Source organism: Nicotiana tabacum, chromosome 15 (assembly GCF_000715075.1).
Source record: "Nicotiana tabacum cultivar K326 chromosome 15, ASM71507v2, whole genome shotgun sequence".
Classification (NCBI taxonomy): domain Eukaryota; kingdom Viridiplantae; phylum Streptophyta; class Magnoliopsida; order Solanales; family Solanaceae; genus Nicotiana; species Nicotiana tabacum.
In genome coordinates this window covers 102,133,696-102,153,256 of record NC_134094.1, presented here as the reverse complement: position 1 = coordinate 102,153,256, position 19,561 = coordinate 102,133,696, and the positions used below count along the sequence as shown (strand labels likewise).

The window sequence follows — 19,561 nt, the reverse complement described above, 5'->3', positions numbered from 1 at the left end:
TTGACTATTTAAGATAAGCAAATTCTCTATTCCTTTGCATATTTGTATCTTTGTGATTATGTATTAATCTTTGAACTGTATGTAATAAATGAGGACATATTAAAAATTTTGGTGTATTACATTCTAAGTGTTGTGGTGATGAAGACAATATTTGTTTCTCTTCAAATATTTTGTCCTATTTAGATTTTTTTTTACTGAGAAACTTTGGTCAATGTATTAACTATTATAACTTATAATTATATGCTTATCATAAAATAAATTATATTTATCATAAAAACTATCTTATCTAAGCACATTTGTATTTAAAATAAAATGACAAATAGAATATTTTGTATTTGAATCGATTTGGAATCTAAAATTTTGAAGACATTACGCCCTTATTAGTGTAAACAGTTATAAGGTTATTTAAGTCATTTTAACAAAAAAAGATCTTATCAGCATTTTTTTATCAAATACTACAATAACTTATTATTAATTTCAGCACTTGTATCCAAACACGTAACTGCTTATTTATTAAATCAGTTTCAGCACTTAAAAGTGCTTTTTAGCACCTAATGCTTATCAGCTGCTTCAAATCAGCTAATCCAAACAGGCTCTAAAGCTTGAATATCTGTTGTTAGATTTTCTAGACTTCCATAGGCTTTTTTAAAGCTCGAAGGGGCTTATAGCAAGGTGACCCACTATCCCCTTATTTATTTGTACTGGTTATGGCACTACCAAAAAAGGGGGGAAATCGGCTGTCAAAAATCGATTGAAAACCAACCGATTCGTGGCGGTCAGTAATCGTGTGAATTAATTTTTACAAACGAAAAAAAAATCTGCCGCAAAAACCGATTGAAGTCGGTCAGTATTTTTAATTATGTAATAAAAAAATGCACCATCTGAAAATCGAACCGGGGTCTATAACGTGGCAGAATACTATTCTACCACTACACCATTGATGCATTTTGATTTAAGAATTTATTTTATTTTATTTATACTCTTTAATTATATTTTCGTGTAAAAATAATCGACCAATTTCAGTCGATTTTATTAAAAAAATAAAAGTACCGACCGAAATCGGTTGGTCTTTTAAAATGACCGACCGATTTAGGTCTATTTTTTGAATATTTATTTTAATTTATTTTAAATGAAAAATTGATCAAAGTTGGTCGATTTCTTGAAAAATAAATTTCGCGGGACGCAATAGTGTTTCATGAAACCGATGTTTTGACCGACCGAAGTCGGTCGGCCGGCCGCAGCCGGTTTTGGATGAATTTCTAGTAGTTTTTAAGTAGTAAGCTGGATGCTGAGAATAACTACTCGTTTGGGGTGGATAAAGGAGTTTTGCATGCATTAACTATAATGAGGCAACAAGGCGGAGATTTCACGTGCACTACATGCTGACGATCTTCAGCCTGGTAAGGGTGATTACGCTGGCTTTTGAAGCTCTTTCCAGGCTGAAGATCAATCTGTGAAGAAGTAGTTCTTTCTTTTTTTTTTTCCTGTTAATGCAGAAGATTCTATTGCTGAATTAGATGGGATTGTTGGCTGTAAAATAGAAACTTTTCCTACAACATTTGGGACTTCCTTTGGATGCAAAAGAGAAGGATATATGGGTGTGGCTAACTTAACCCCAATATCTTTCCTTTGGACAAAGAGTAATTTTCATTAATAGTGTATTGGATGGCATCCTTACAGACCTAATGTCCATGTTTCTCATGCCTAATAAAGTGGTAAATCAGATTGACAAGATTGAGGAGAAATTTTCTTTGATTGGGAATTTAAAGAAATTAATTCATTACTACAAAATCTGCAGAGTATTGAGATATATGGATCTATGGAAGATTCTCTAGTGTAGAAGCAAAATAATGATCTAATTTCCTATCAGCTCTTGTTACAAAATGCTGTAGGAAAATTCTGGTGAATCATGGGAGATAATTTAGAAGAGCAAAGCACCACCTAAAATGACATGTTTTGGTTGGTAGCACCTCACAATGTTGTTTAACTCAGGATAGGCACTTGTGTAGCAGTTTCTTTCTCTGTAGGTCCTCAGAATCAGAATCAGTAGACCATTTGCGCTTGCATAGCCATCATACATGGAAGGTGTGGAGTTTAATCTTAAATGTATTTGGGGTATCTTAGACAACTCCACAAACTTTAAGAGGTTTATTATGTAATGGAAAGCACAAGATGTAAAGAGGCTAAAGAAGACATGGAAGACTATTTCTAATTGTACTGCATGTACAGTGAAAGGAAGAGGGAATTCCATTGCGTGTGCTAAATATAGATGTATTCAGAATCTAGTACTCTGGTTGGGAGAAAAGTTTGTACCTAACGTGCTAGAAACATTGTATATGTTTTGAGTCTTTTGTTGTCTAGGATTGTCATATGTCCTACTCTTGTACCGACTTGATGCAGTCTTCTGTGTTTCTGTGCGTATACAAGATATTTATACAACTATGTAAGAGACTCTAGCAAATGAAAGAAATCAAAACAGATATTTGTACAACTATATAAGAGACTCTACCAAAGTAAACAAATCAAAACTCATATGATTTTGTTAGCTATACAAGTAAGGAATATATTTCCATGCCGATTTACAGATTTTACATTTTGTAACAACATATGAATTATATATACCTAGCACTGTATGTTGTTCCTTGTTATTACACCACATTATGATTTGTGCATGTCCAAAAATGACATTGGATCACATACTTGTTCATCGGTTTCTGTTTCTCCTTGAATGATTATAGAGTTTGACCTGTCATCTAGCCATTAAGAATAGTTTAAGACAGGAATGAACATAGTTCGTCTGCAAAAAAGTATTGCTAGAAGAACTTAAACAAACAAATAATTCAACCACGACCTTAACAATCTCTCAAGAGTATAAATTAGATTGGATTCTCCACAATATAATGGGATGATTTATAAGGAGGAAGATGATATACTCTACTAAATGTTGCTAGATTTTGCTATTGACTTCTATGATATTCCCAAATTGGCAGTAGTTATGCAATTTTTAAGTGAATGTATTTGCACCTGCGTATAAGGCTACTATCATGCTTAATGTGTTTCTCTATCTGAACCTCTTTGATAGAGAGGGGGAGAGAGTCAGCGACAAGTATTCTTTCTTAGTTGTCCTCAGTAACCATAAGGGTTACTTTTACAACATCTTATATGCAAAAGCAGAAGAAAGTCACTATGTCACCTATACTGCAGGCAGCATAAGAGAACAAAAGTTTGTTCTGAACTGAACAGTAATCTGAAGCCATGCGTAGGTTGTGTCACCAAATCTGTTACTGTGACGTGACACTATAACTACAATTGGATGGAAGGGTTGGTAACTCAAAATCAAATCCCAAATCCTCTTGAACAGTTTTAGATCTCGTCCAGACCCATTTCTCAGCATCACTTGCTTCAACAATTACTTGAACTGTAAAGATTTAAGATTTACAACAATAAAAATCCCACATAAAGTGCAGTAATATCAGATTCTGTCTTATTTGCTCTCCAATCTGGCTACTACCTTTTGTTTGTCCCTAGCTGGCGATGTATGTAGTTCAGAATAAACGTTCCGCCTCTCTCTGACATTAGATGAAGCATAGTGCATTTGGTCAATTACAAATCTAGTCACAGAATTCATAACATACATGTACTGTTACAAACACGTGTACCCCATGTTCTACTTCTAGTTATACAGTTTGTACCAATCTACTGCTAATGTAATTGCTTTCGCAAGCATGGGGTCTATAGAAACATCTCTTCACAGAGACATACAGAGAAGTGAAAAGAAATAGACACACTATAAAAGAAGTGTGAAATAAGAGAAAAAGAAATAAAAGTTTACAGTAAGGACCCTTTCTGATGTTCTTCACATTCTGGTTCTCATTATATTTATTAGAACCTGCCTATAACTACGCTAAGCTAGAAATGCAGAGGAAACTACATAAGACGTTTGTGGCACAAAAGAGGGGAGAGTTTGAAAAGTTCTATCCTCTCTCAAGATCAAATAAAGATATTTCTTTTCCTACTTCTGCAAGGAGGTCCATGCCATGCCTTATTTGTTTCAACACGCAATACTAGTCTAGTCTTCCTGAGTCTTTCATCTATTTGTTCTTCTAAAGGTCAAAAAGCAACATAGAAAGTGTGTATAAGACTTTTCCCTTTAGATATTATAGCTACTACAAAATAATTCAAGACGAAAGCAACTCTAATTTCCTTATACTGATGAATAAGATTTGAAAACATTGTACCCGAAACAGCCCAACCCGGTATCTTATAATACTATTTGGTTTGGGAGGGGGGGAGGGGGGGGGGTGTTCTTAACAGTCTTCTCTTCAGTATTCAGTTGATGCTACGTCAGTTAAAGTTTAAGGAATTCTAGAGGGAAAAAATTCTTTGGACAACATTCTAAAGCATACCATGCATTAGTGGTTTTCATTCTGCAATGGCAACATTGTTGCTCTTTTTGAAAGGCAGATAGTAGGTATTCCCATGTCTTCCATGACCATTCACCTGTTACTAGTGATTAGAAAAAAAGCACGAACAATGGCTACTTTCCTAGAGAAAATAATATGATATTAACATAACTTGCTTTCTTATAAACAATGAGAACATGCTTTCTTTAAACAAAATTGACTCACCAATTTGATCCATACTGATTGATGAATGAAAGCTAGAATAACCGGCGGAAGAAAAAAACCTATATGTAGGTCCCAATTTCAGAGCGAACTCAATAACAGAAGCCATTCACTTTGTTAAGCTTTTTCATGCAATTACTCCAAGCTCAATTAACTAGGAGAAAAAAAGAAGAAAGACTACAAGTTAAGCCATTATACATTAGTGAGAGGCTTCATGAACATTGACCGATTTAATTGTTTCTGTCCTAATTCACAAAGTAGATAATTATTAGTACGACAAGTATGGATGAAGCTGATGCGATGTAAAACTTCTAGATGTAGAATAGATTTTCCCCCTCTCTTTTTTCATGTGATGAGTGTCTGCCTAGGATAGATAATAAAGAAAACAGAGCAACGGGTAGTTCATAAAAACTTTATGATACTGCAATGATCAATGTATACGAATACCTTTCAAGTCAGTACATCAATCAGAATCTGAACCGTTTGCTATTTTGACAGCATGAAATCAGTGATTGAAAGATACAACAAAGCAAAGGAGGAGACTCATAAATTGGGAGATCCAAGTTCCGAGGTCAAGGTAGGTTTTGCTAGCTAATTTGCGGTCAACTAGTCAAAGGACAAAATGCATAATAGTTTCCTACATACTTACTTTCTCCCATTAACTGTCTATAATTTATGACATATCAAAAGGAACTTCCTTTCATGTTAAAATCCTTAGGGTTCTCTTCTCCTCCAAGTATAGTACTCCCTCCGTTCCAATTTATGTGAACCTATTTCCTTTTTAGTCCGTGTCAAAAAGAATGACCATCTTCCATATTTAGAGCGACAAGTGAGGCTTGCTCAGTTGGTAATTTGGGAGGGGTTTAAAAAAAAAAAAAACTTCCATATTTGAAAACAATTTATCTTTGTGCAATGATTTATAGCCACACAAAATATATGTGCCTTATTTTACACTACAAGTTCAAAAATCTTGTCTTTTTTCTTAAATTCCGTATCTAGTCAAATAGGTTCACATAAATTAAAATGAAGGGAGTATCTTAATTAGATACACTCTAAAAAGAAAGAAGTGATATGACCTCAGAAACAAAACCAGTCATAATATGGTCTGCTAGGGAAAACAATAGACAGACATACAGACAGCAATGCAGAAGAATAAGACTTGGCATTTGACTTTTCAGAAGATTACTAGTCGTCAGACTTGTAGGGAAAGAGTACATGACTTTCCAGCACTTTATATCCGTAGTGTTTGGGCCAACTTGCGTGTACCTTGACTAATTCCACAAGCTACATGCTATATCCTACCAACACAGCTACTGGGTAACTCTGTCCACCAAAGCTTGTACAGATGAGAAAAATCACCAACTGTTTTTGCCTCACTGGGATTTGAACCTTCACAGCATATTATACTAGTATCAAGCTTTTTTGACAATGTAAAAGAATCAGGACTTTACAGCACATTCTTTCATGCATCTGCAGCTTACTTATTTGTTTTGTGCACTAAAGCATACATCTTATTACTATAGAAACCTTTTCTTCCTTGAGTGCCAAAATATTTCTATATACCTACATCTAAATTTATTTTGACGTTCTATAGCATCTAAGTTTAAGATACTTACTGTTACTGTTAGGATCGGGAACCTGGGTAGTGCGGAATTTAGCCAAACAACGTTATAATAACAATAACAAAGACAATGCAATACAGCAATTAAAGCATATAAAGAAGACACAAATTTAACGTGATTCGGTCAAAGTGACCTACGTCTACAAGCGGAGAGGAGCAATTTCACTATACCAATAAGAGTACAAAAGAGAGTACAAAATTAGAGTAAAAACTCTAATTAATCCCAAATACTCTAAGAGAATAACCTCACAAGATCACTTCAAAGAAAGGGTTCACACAAGTGCTTCCCAACACTCAACTCTCATACAAAACACTTTTAATAAAGGAGGAAAGGAGAAATAAGAAATGAAGACTCAAGTCTTGTTGGTGTGATTAAAATGAACTAATGTCCTTTCCTTTTATAGGCAAAAAAGTCTTGGCCTCTTAGTTGTAAAAGAAAAGATACAACTTGTGCAAATGATATCCACCACACAATGCAATATTTTTGGGTCCCAAAGAATATTGCCAACAAAGTCTACATTTTGCAAATATGCTTATGCTTACGTGAGATGGATTCCATTTGCCAAAATATTGGCCATATTACAGTTGCATTTACCTTACAACCAGAGACGCAACCATAATTTGAAGTTTATGGGTTCTACACTTGCCATCGAGCCCATAACTCGTCTTAGTTACTGGATTCACAATTAAATATTTATACACATTTAATGAATTTCCTAATACAAATACATGGTCTAACCAAAAGCTACTAGGTTCGTCTGAACTCTAAGTGATACTCTAGCAATTTACAATAAAAGCAATAACTACGCCTCAATCCCAATGCAGTTGAGCTCGAGTATATGAATCCTCACTTCTCCATTTAAGCACAACTCATGTCAACAAGGAAGTCACGGGTTCAAGCCATGGAAACAGCCTGAATAAGTTATATATATATATATATATATATATATATATATATATATATATATATATATATATATATATATATATATATATGAACAACACTAATAATAATAATACAAATAATAATAGTAATAACAATAATATTAGAAGTTCTTCAACAAGACTTGAAAAATACACTTGAATTGTTAGTAACAAGCTTAAGCAAAATAATAGGTCGTCGGTGTGAAGCCCTCCCAGGAGCACAGAAAGTCTAGAATCTATAGGCAGTATAGTAATGCTGCCAGCAGACCACTAGCATGACAAGAGAATTCTCAAGGACAATTTATACTTTCAAAATTAATAAAAATGGAATGATACCATGAACTTGGATCCCAATTCTACAGAACTTGGATGCCAGCAGCTACACAATATTCCAATTCAACCTCTCTTAGTTGTACCCGTGATCTGGATTGATTCCATGAACTTGGATCCCTGGATCATTGGATTATGATTCTAATATTGAGGACAAGAACATGCATGCATGAAAGGATGCGTCAATCAATTCCACAACCAAATGGGCAGAGAGAATGGAGATCCTCATTAGCTGATACCTGTTCTACCATCTCCATTCCACCCCGGCTATTTGGAGAAATGGAGGAATGAACTAAAGATGGAACCTATGATGAATTCCATTAATGGAAAGGGCAAATATAATTCCATTAGTGTTGTGGCAATCAGAAGAAGATCTAGAAGAGCGGGAACATGCATATCTTCCACTACTGGAAGCACAACATAGCTACAGAGGTGGTGCCAAGTAGGAAGACTTTTTAATAATAAGAAGAAAGCATCCCAAATGGCTTAATGGCTCATCAAGGAAGCATATTTTATAGGGTTACTTCTGCAACTCCACTTTATTTCGGTATGGGAACTGAAACAACAACAAAAAAGCACATATGAAAAAGGCTTGCGACATCTATAAACTGGTAAGTGAAAAGAGTTGTCAAGACATTCCCTGTAAAAAAGCTCTAAACTGTTTGAAAACAAGATAATTTCATCTTTAGCGCGAAAGACTTTGGCTTTGTCATTTAGGTATACATTGTAGGGCACCTCAGAGAGGGAGTAGATATTCATGCTAGCACAGGGCAGGAAGTTTGATGAACTAATGCAGGTCTAGCAATTGGAACAAGGACTCTGGACAAATTAATTTCCTCCCACAGAAGAGATACACACACTTTAGATGCGCCAATCAAGAACCTTATGCAGTGACTGCATTTATCAATAGCATTTTGGAATCAATGGGAATATCATTTCATGACCTGTGCCCGACAAAAAGTAGCAAATGAGGAACAACACTCTTATATTGACAAGTCTATTCTTTTAGACCCATCTGCTGTCTTCATACTGCAAATCCTGGCGATGACTACACACAAATGCTAAGATAAAGAAGCTCAAACTGCTTTTAGAAACATGGAAGTTCTTGACAGTTAATAGTTCGAAGGATCAAACGACTGTCCGAGAATTTAAGAGCTTTTAAGTCATTCTGGCGCTTAGCACTTTTCCTCTAGGAACTAAAAGGCATCCGACAATATTTCGCAGCAGTTATCCTGGATTATGACCATTAGGGTCACTCCATTTCCTTAACAGTGGAATTATACTCTTATATTTACCCTCTAATCATATCCCAGCTAATCAGTTTTGAATGTGGCACTATTGATGTTGCAAGTTGAAGTCTCTAAAGAATTATCTTCTAGAACAGAAGATAGTAAAACTGAGGATGCTAAACTTTATACCAAGATGACAACAAACATGGAGCTGTTACAAACTTGGCCACTCGTTGCATTATCATAATGACATTCTGGGATAGCACTGGTTGAAGGTCTCTGGTTCAAACAACAGTATCCAGCTCTATAAGACTGTCACGAATCTTAGCTTAGTCATGTCATCTTTCCACTATTTCAAGACTAATCATCTAATCCTTCTTTGCAATTGGTGCAGGGGAAACAGAAGTCAGAAGGTGTGTGTTCTTTGGACTATGAGAAGCTGCAAGAGAATAAAAATTTCCATCAAAATATAGTTCGTTCTGCTTTACAGATTAGTATTCAATGATGCAGGTCAAAACATAGGTGAAGAAAATGTGATTAAAGGGAAAATAACAGAAACTCTGGACCTTCACATTTTTAGAAGTTACATGGCCCTGATACTACTGCCAAACTGAAGTGAGGTACCAGTCTCTTGTATAGCTGCATTAGATCTCAGCATAGCACAGAAACTCTTCCTGTGTTCAGGGGATTTTTATCTGACAGAGTGCCATAATAGTTCAGTTAGAGCAAGGAGATCTGGAAATGGTGGTTCTGTATTTTCTGGTAAGATTGATCACAAAAGCAGCTCTTGGTCCCCCTTAATCAGGTGCCTTTTAACCCAAATATGACTGCTCCGTGCTGCCATGATTTAGCATATACTGAGATTTGTCCTCAGATGCTAATGCCACCATCATGACATCCACTGCTCATGTCTATGGCACTTACTTAAAACAGTACACAAATACTCGAGCATCTCGTTAGAACTATAGCATAAGTTCCAATCAGGATTCCAAGTCCTAATTTCCTGTACTTGAAGAAAAGCAAAAAAGGTTTACTATATTATAGGAATCTAAGCGATTCAGCTAATGCAAACACCCTGAGTAAAATGATGAGGCTAGACTGACTGGCCACAATTTAGAGCTACATCTGAACCCAAGAGATATAATCCTGCATATCCTTTTCCATAATAAGTCATACCATCATTTGAACCAAATGTCAAGTACTGTCAACTCACTGAAGATGCAACAACTTCCGGAGATGCAAAAACAATTAGCCAATGGATATCCCAGCTCTCATGCTGCACACCTAGATGCACGCTAATCATGTACCTTATACTCAAATCACTTAAATTCTCAAATCACTTAAATTCCCACAATTATTTGCTTAAACCAAAGAATAGAATAGAAGCGCCCACATTCAGAAACAGGGGTAATGGGTAGGAGCTAGTGTAGAACCCTAAAGACAGGCATACACAATTAGTTAAAAGATTCCCTTTTTCTCAAACTCAACATCTTCATGCATGATAAATGTTGACCGGTTTGGACTATCATATGCACAAGAGTCGTCCATCTCATTCACTTTAACAGGTAATAACTAATTTAACAACCCCTTGCATTTCCAATTACTTTCAGTCCTCCATAAGTCTAATATATTTTCCTGTCGAGAGAAAAATTCATCTTATTTTGCTAGTAAACTACAGTAAGACAAACACAAGTCATATTTGGACATAGATTAAATCTTCACCTCAAAATTCAACTGCCTGAGATTGGAACATAAATGGTTTTATGTACATTTTTCACCTTGATACCATGATATCACATATAATGCAACCACCTACTTATAAAAACTTCTCAATACAACCTCAAAGTTACAAGGTGTAACAGAATATGAAGGAACAAGTTTTTACTGTAATTAGAAAATAGAAAAATTATGCAAAGAATCACTCTAGTACTCTTCCCAGGTACATGGCTTACATACCTGCTCAACATTCTTGGAAAACAATCAAATCGAGGGTTCAGACGAGATTCTCCATTCTTAGTCCAATTTTTACATGTCTACCTCCTTATCTCTGATGTCCAATTTATAACCTTAGATTCATTATAAATTTGCTGACCTATTAAACTGTATCTAGCCATAAAGAAATCGTAGCCTAGTGAGAAAACTAAGCACACGTGCATTTCCAATTAAGTTACACACAATGAGGGACAACTTTTTAAAATAACACATCGGCAATACCTATACTACAATTGTAACTAGTCATCGTAAAAGAATTTGAGCATCCAATCCAAAATAGCAAGGGAATGAGTGGAGTAACTTGAGACCTTATAAACCATTTTGGATGTCATAGGCTTTATATAACTCAACACCTTCCCACACATATAACCCGATTTTGGAATTCACACATGGACTTTAATATGAACTTACTAGTGAGAGAATGGATTTCTCAATATTCGCTTCGGTACTATGTTAAAAAATTTGAGTACCAGCTCAAAAATCTTAAAAGTAATATATGAATTACCCCATAACCTTTATAAACACCTATAGATGCCCTTGTATACTTGAACTAGGACATTTTATAAACTAAACACTCATTTAACAAACCAAAAAGAGGCCTTTGCCTCGTCATACTATCCCAATGCAGTGAAATTTATAGTCATCCATTCCAAGCCACAAGGGTTCTATCTTGCACCAACAGATATGGTTGCAACCTTAAGTTGTATTGGGAGGTGAATGAAAGTACTAGATGACGAACCAATAGCGTCAATTGTCATAAAAAATTTAAAATAATATAGTAAATAAAATTCAAAAATGACTGTGAAAAGGACTAAATACTTTTACAAAAACAAATAGACATATTTTATTTTTGTTTGCTTTTGAAATGGTATTTTGTTTTTTATTTGGGTTAATGATACAAATTCTAGAAAGCAACAACAGCTCATTATTTTCTTTAAACCATTTTTGAAAGGCTTGTTATGGCTTTTGATATGTGAAGCGATCTTATTAACCTTGTCCTGTACCATCATTAAAAGAGTAAAAGATATGTGTTGGAAGATTAACTTATCACTAAACTTGGGCCACCAGAGAGATGGGTCATGAAAAACAAACCTAAGTAGCATTTCCAGTTGAATGTGGCAACAAAAGTTGAGCTTGGTTTGCCAGTAATTCTGCATTACTGTAGTCATAACACAAAAAAACATTTATTGATTTCTCTCTTATTGAACAAATTTACAAATTTATATCTTTTTTGTGCAGTTTTGGCAAAGGGAAGCTGCATTGCTGAGGCAACAACTAGAGAACCTGCAAGAGAATCATCGGTAAGCTCTTTTTTCTAATTAGCATAATTTTTCATGTTGTGAGTGAATAACTTATCCAACTACCTTTGGACTAAACTTATCCAAAGGCATGTTGACCATATTGTTAAATCCATAAGGTTGGACTTATTTTGGTAACTTGATGTTCGTTGTAGTTTTATTTTATTTGGTGAATCCCAAACCAAACCCTCCACGGAGGCCAACAATGGAACTTTCCACTCTCCCGATCTCCAAACCTCTTGATTGGAATTGGAATTGGAAGGCAGCCATTATCTAATATTGGAATAGTGTTCCTCACAGAAGTCATCTCATTTAACAAACCGAAGTCTTTCCTTCTTTGAACTCTTGAAGTGTTTGAATACCTAGTCCATTTTACATGGAAAGTTTTTTAAAGAACTGTCCCCAAAACAGACATTGTTTTCTTGAAATCAAACAAAAATGGTTTCCAAAAAACAAAGCAATTTAAGGTAGTTTTTTCACAAAACTAGCACAACTATTCTTAAAAGCATATTGCTCAAAGGTAATACTAATACATAACCTTTCTCCAAATTACACAACTTTCTCAAAAACCTAACTTCCAGGAATTAAACCAAAAACAAATCAAAATGTCACCTCAGAATCTTCTATTCCATTGAGTTATCTATTAGAGCTTTTGTTGTTCCAGAAGAGATGAATTGTTCCTTCACTAAACTACTTGCTATTTAATCGATCCAAAGAAAACCTACTTGCTATTTAGCACTTAGCAATTTATCTGAAAATTTTATTGAAGTTCTTTTTTTTTATAAGGTAATGTAAATTTCATTAAAAAAGTACCAAGAAGGTACAGAAAGCATACAAAATTTCAGCACTGCCGAAAACTATTACAATCTCAAAACTTCTATAAAATCCATGTACTGATCTAAGTCTTCTGCCAAACTTCCCCTACACCAAAAGTATAAGTTATGAAGACAACTATTTCTAACACTAGCTAAATGATTCTACTGATTTTTAAAACATCTCTTATTTCTTTCCAACCAGATGGTGCAAAGATGCAAAGAGGTATGGTCCTCCAGATTCGCTTTAGATTTTTCCCGACTCTTTGATTCTGCCAACAAACCAATAGATCTTTCACCTTCTTTGGCATCACCCATTGCACAACAGTCAGAGCGAGAAACAGATTCCATATCTGGCTTGTATAATTGCAGTGCAAAAAAAGATGTTCTGCAGATTCCTGGGAATTTTCACAAAAAAAACATCTACTGCACAAAGGAGGAGTTCCCCTTCTCTGCAACATATCTTGAGCTAAACATGCATTTCTAACTACAGTCCAGCCAAAGCAAGCTACTTCAGGAGGTGCTTGTGATTTCCACAACATCTTCCACGGCCAAGTCAAATCCCAGTGACCTATTTGTTTTTGCAAAAGAGTATAACAGCTCTTTACTGAGAATTTGCCATCTTTCCCAGCTGGCCAAATCTGAGAGTCCAATGTACTAGCATCAAGTAGTACACTGTGTATTTCCTGGTTAAACTATACAATGTAGGAAATTTGTTCATCAGTTTATCATCACCTAGCCAGACATCTGTCCAGAACCTGATTCTGCTTCCATTTCCGAGCTTGAATGAGATGAATTTCTGAAATTCGAGCCATAATCTACTTATTTGCTTCCATACTCCAGTTTTTGATGGTATAGATACTGCACGAGGTGCCCAAAAGCCTTCTCTACCATATATGATGTCAATAACCTGCTTCCAGATTTTCTCTCCACCATCATTGTATCTCCACAACCATTTGAACGACAGACTCTTGTTATGGGGCTTTAAATTTTTAACTCCTAAACCACCACCTTTCTTGTCTTTAATAACTTCCTGCCACTTTACCAAATGATACTTTTTCCTCTCAGCCTTCCTTGTATCTCCACAACCATTTGAACGACAGACTCTTGTTATGGGGCTTTAAATTTTTAACTCCTAAACCACCACCTTTCTTGTCTTTAATAAGTTCCTGCCACTTTACCAAATGATACTTTTTCCTCTCAGCCTTCCCCTCCCAAAGAAACTGACTTCTCATACGATTAAATTTCTTTTCCACACTGACTGGGATGGGGAAAAGAGACATCAAATATGTAGGAATTACATCCAGCACACCATTAATTAAAGTGAGCCTCCCACCTAAGGATAGATATTGAAGTACTTTACCTCCTAAGCTATCTTTTGAGCACTTTAAGCATCCTTCTATGAAATGCAGGCCCTAACTCCATTCCATTGAATTATCCCGTAGGCTAAGGGCAAAAGTTTTCTTTGTTTTTCGTTTTCCTTTGCTTGTATTTCCCAACCTCCACAATCAATATCGCCTCCTTTCCTCTCCTTTTTCTTTTCTTTCTTCCTCCCCTCCCGCACCACCAACAAACACCCTCAGTCCGTAGCTTATTCTCCTTCTCATTTTCCTCACATATTGGTGTCAAATAAAGATGTAGAGATAAAGAAAAAGAAAAAGGAAAGCTTTGATGAATTGTTTGCTGGTAGCGGGAGAGTGTTAAAAGAAGAAGAGAAGAATAGCGGGGAAGAGATGAGCCAAGATAATAACCAGAAAGAGACTATCATGAAGGAATATAAAATGGAAAAGTCTCCTTCACTGTATGAGAAAAGGCTAAAACTCATGTAAAAAGTTGAGCAGGTAATGTTCGGGAAAGTTCTAGTACTAGATAGTTAAAGGAAACTACATGCCTTACAGTTATTTATAAGTGGTAATTCTCTCACTCTATCTTCTATCAAATTCTCCTCTTCATTAGAAGCCAGATCTAATAACTCTCCTCCCATCACCTTCAGAATCAATAAAGATACCATTTATTCCAAACTTCGCTATTGCAAGCCGGGGCATCGTTATCACTCTTTCAGCCACATAAAAAGCCAAGTAATCTCCACTTATCCTACAATCGAGCGGCCTACTAATCCTGTGTTCTAGTGGACCTCCAAAATAGGCACCAATTTTGGTGATTCATACACTCATTTTGCTACAGATATATCCCAGAAGGACATAGGGATACTGGTGGTTATATTTAATCCATCATTACAATCTTAGGGCTCATACCAGATTATTATGGAGAAAACCACTATCATATCAAATGGAGATGTAAAGACGAATAATTAGAAAATTCCACATCAAAATTGAAGCAACAGAAGATGTGCAACATCTGTCTTGTCTGCTCGAGAACATGCATACATAATAAATGTTCGCTTCAATGCATTCACTGGTGCCAGAACAGATAAAAGATTATTCATGTGTATGACCATTGAGATAGGGTTCACTGCAAAATGAAGGAACCCTGCGATAACCTTTAAGGGAGAATCTTTTTCTTTATGTCCTTTTTTTTTGGGGGTGTGGGGGGGGGGGGGGGGATTTACAGGAACTAAATATGATGAAAACCTCAGCTTCCAGAAAATTCCTCAGTTGCCAGAAAGTAATATACACTCATCTACTAGTATAGGTGTGTTGGAATCAATAAAATACCTACTATGTCACGAAATCTTTCCTGTTTCCTTAAAGTATCAACATGGGATAAAAAACTTTTTCCCTTTTACTTGACTATAGTACAAGAAGTTCTGAACTTAAGGTATACCCTAGTTTAGTTACTTCTTAAGACACGGATTTCTTTCCTCTATACTGCACTTCTCTCATGCTCAGGCAATTAAAGATATTTTATTTCCGAGCACAAAGAGAGAAAAAATAACAGCACACAAACTAAACTTGTGCCAAGAAAGGAAACTTCAAAGGTTCTACTAGAGGTAGGTGTGCAATGTGTAGGGATGCCCCTCTATTATCTTCATGGATATTGAACACTGAAACGACCAGAATAGATAGCTTGAAACATTTTAGTTTTGAAATAAGAAGGCTCAAAAACCCAAATGTCCACTCGAAACTCTCCCGAAAGTATCAAATCTATAAGTGCTAACAGAAAGGACATTTAAGATCCCACCAGGCAGGTGGTGTTAGAAAATGAAAGGCGATCTGGAGAATAACTTTTTTAACTTTGGGAACACCTATTTATGGGGTTGAAATATATTTCTCCAACATGGGTGATGGGACAGTATAGCTTAACATTCTAGCCTGCCCCTTTAAACTCAAGGTGGAAAACCAACTTAAGTCGCTTATTTTGAATAAAACTTGGAACAGAATAAATTTGCCTGAACAAAGAATAGATTCCTGAGTGGTGGGTGAATAATTGCCAAAAAAGTGAATGGGAAGAGACACCATAAGTCCATAACCCCCACTGCACCCCCAAAACCAAAAGCCAGAGAAAGTTATGGTTAATGTGCAGCACACACAGAAGGAAACCTATCTTCAAACACAAGAAAGGAAGGTGCTATGATAATTTTCCCAGACATCACCGGTGTGGCAACCAAGTCTTAAATGGCAGCTGAACAGTAACCAAAATGGTGCCTGCGGAATATTGGCAGGAAGATGTCTGAAAATTTCTGGTAGCATGCAAGCCCAAAATAGTGGCAGGAAAGAGATGCGATGCCATGCCACTGATTACCCCAAGAACGATGATGAGAAAAATTTAAAATAGTTAAAGGAAAAACTTTGGTAAGGTGGATGTTGTTAGGGACAGACAGCTGGACGAGAAAGTGACTTAGGTCTATACTATGATCATGGAGGCTCTCATAACATACGAGAATATGAGAGATATTCTAAATAGGCATTGATATATTTAGAAGAGGATACACATACCTATGGTGCAATAAAACTAACACTAACATTCTACCAAGTGTTGCATAACAGTAAAAAAGGATGAGGCATTCCCGTGGAAATATACTTCTTGAAATACATTCACTACCATTAGTCCGATCAAGGGAAACTCAAATGACTAGCCACTATATTCCCTCGACAAGAATTATATTAAGCACAACTCACAATGAACACATAATCTTTATATTAATAAATTGTTAGCATGGACTTACCTTATACTTAATATAATATAGTACACGGTAACCTTAATTATAACAATTACTCTATAGTAAATCAGATGCAGATTTAGGAGGACTGCACATGATGTGCCTCACCAGTATAAGCTTACAAAACCAGTGAAAGTTGGATTTTTGTAATATCATACGGTATTGCGGATTTTTGTGAGCGCTCAAACTGTCAAGATTGTCATACCAAAACACCACGAATTGTGTAGCTATAGCTTTTTTGTTCTTTTTTTATAAGTAATATAGATACTTCTAGAAGAGAAACGAACACTACTAGTCTGTAGTTAAATCATGGATGTTATGTTAAAGGCCTAGATTGGCTTAAAAGATTTTTTCTCCTGCAGAAAAATGAAGGGTGAAGAGCTATCTGGATTGAATGTCAAAGATTTACAAAACTTGGAGAAGCAACTCGAAATGAGTCTTCGTGGCATCCGTATGAGAAAGGTATGAACTTTCACCTCCAAATGTGCCGTATATTATTTGTATAAATAGCACTGACAACCACTCCTTTCTGTAGGACCAAATTCTGATTGATGAGGTGCAAGAACTAAACCAAAAGGTCAACCACATAACTGCAGTCACTTCTTGTAATTATCCTATGAATTTCTCTGAGAAGCTAAACTCCCATCTGTTTATTTACAGGGAAATCTCAGCCATCAAGAAAGCATGGAACTTTATAAGAAGCTAGACCTAGTTCGTCAAGAAAATACAGAATTGTATAAGAAGGTATCGATGTATATCACTAGAAAAGATTTCACTTACGCTAGTAGATAATAATTTCCTTGTGTAATAAAAATCAAGACGAAAAACTTTAGTCATTCTGCTTCAAATATTTTTCTTCATGTTCTGCCGGAAATCAGGTTTATGGAACTAGAGATGCAAATGCAGTGAGCAGAAATGCCATGAATTCAAACAGTTTACGCGTCAATGAGGACCCTCATGCACCTCTTCATCTCCAGCTAAGCCAGCCTCAGCAACAACACTATGAAACACCAGGAACTACAAAATTGGGGTAACTTTCACGTCCATATAATTTGAAAGCACCAAACAAACTCCCCCACTATCTGGATCCTTGATTCTTGTCTTACTGGAATGCTGCAGGCTATCACTGCAGCAGTGGAGTTGATGCAGACTGTGCCATTAAGCTCTCTTCTCGATCAAGTACTCCATGCGCATGAATATATGTTTAAATTATTAAAGACTGGTATAGAACCCATAGATGTCAGGGAAAATTGGCCAATTGACCTGGTAAATGTAGCAAGTTGGCATGTAATAGGTATCCACAAAACAGCCACCCAAATCATGTTTAACTATGAATAAAGAAAATGTTAGCACAGCTAATGTTCTTCAACTGTCTTGATACTTCATGCTTGTGATGCATATGCCTATTAGTTAGGAATGCACTTAATCTGACAGATTAAAACTAAATAGAAATACTATGCAGACAACAGTTGCATCTCAGATAAATTACGCGAGAAAAGCACCAGAAGCAAACAGAATAAGAGCAGACCAGAAAACTGATCAAAGAGTACACTAAGATATACCTAAAAGCTGTATCAATATGCATTGCAAAAGCATCAGCAATGAGATGCTAACTTCATATTCACATCCATGCCGACTTTCAACATCTACCTAGAAAAAAGAAAATGTAACAGTAATATTGGTAAAGTCTTACCCAGCAATGATAAAAAAACATCAGTTAATGAAATCTTATAGTGGTAGGTCACTGAAAAAGAGGAAAAAAGAATGAACAACATGAAAGACTAAATAATGGGGAAATATGCACGGCGAGAAGTAGATCAATTCAGTAAAGTACACGAGATATGCCCCGTAAAGTGATCACCACATTCTTAGCTAGTTAAAAAATATGCTGAAATCTTGCTTAAATGAAGTCATTTCTGGATTCCAAAGATCCCAATGCTAAAGACTATCGGACTAGTTTGCACAATAAATGCCATTTCAATGTACTACAAAAGCCAAAGATATCATAGAAATTTCAGTTTAGTATCACAACTTTGAGTTTTGGTTCAAAATGCCGTCTATTGAGATAATCCCCCACTCAAGTGAAATTGCATGTCAACCTAGAGTTAAACAATATCGCAAAAACTATTTTTACCCTAGCCACTTTCCCGGAAAGCTAGAGTAGACAATCACGTTTCTAATAACTTTCAGGGGCAGGGAGAGATAGCAAAAGTGATGGATGAAAAGCGGCATGGATAGAGAAGCACATGCCATTTTTTACATTTTAATTGTTTCATCACTTAACCATGCAAAATAATGAGTGGCCAGAATGGAATCCCATAAGATGCGTGACTTCATCATGTGACAAATTAACTGAAAGTTGATATGGAGATGGACACAAGATTAACATCCATATCTCAGGAAAAAACCAAAGAATTGTTTCAAGGGTACTAAGATACTACAAGAAACTGATGAAACAGCTACTATTTATTGACTTGAATATGTGTTACTGCCTCTGCCTCAAATAATTCGACATGAATTTTTTTTTTTATCAAGAATATTCGGTTAAGGCAAAAAAACGCAAAAACAAAACAGTTATCTCAAACATTTTAAACAGGACAAATATATTCT

General features: G+C 35.7%; 1 protein-coding gene across 1 annotated transcript in view; it reads left to right on the top strand.

Moving 5' to 3' along the window:
• Positions 1-18,209, top strand: part of LOC107795699 (MADS-box transcription factor 23-like) — a 31,998-nt gene extending 13,789 nt beyond the window's left edge. The window contains exons 3-9 of the mRNA XM_075231057.1: positions 5,124-5,202; positions 11,961-12,022; positions 17,314-17,413; positions 17,487-17,528; positions 17,612-17,695; positions 17,830-17,981; positions 18,071-18,209. Coding sequence (XP_075087158.1) covers positions 5,124-5,202; positions 11,961-12,022; positions 17,314-17,413; positions 17,487-17,528; positions 17,612-17,695; positions 17,830-17,981; positions 18,071-18,095 — 544 coding nt within the window. The 3' untranslated portion in view covers positions 18,096-18,209. The remainder of the gene's footprint in view (positions 1-5,123; positions 5,203-11,960; positions 12,023-17,313; positions 17,414-17,486; positions 17,529-17,611; positions 17,696-17,829; positions 17,982-18,070) is intronic.
• The last annotated feature ends 1,352 nt before the right edge of the window (positions 18,210-19,561 follow it).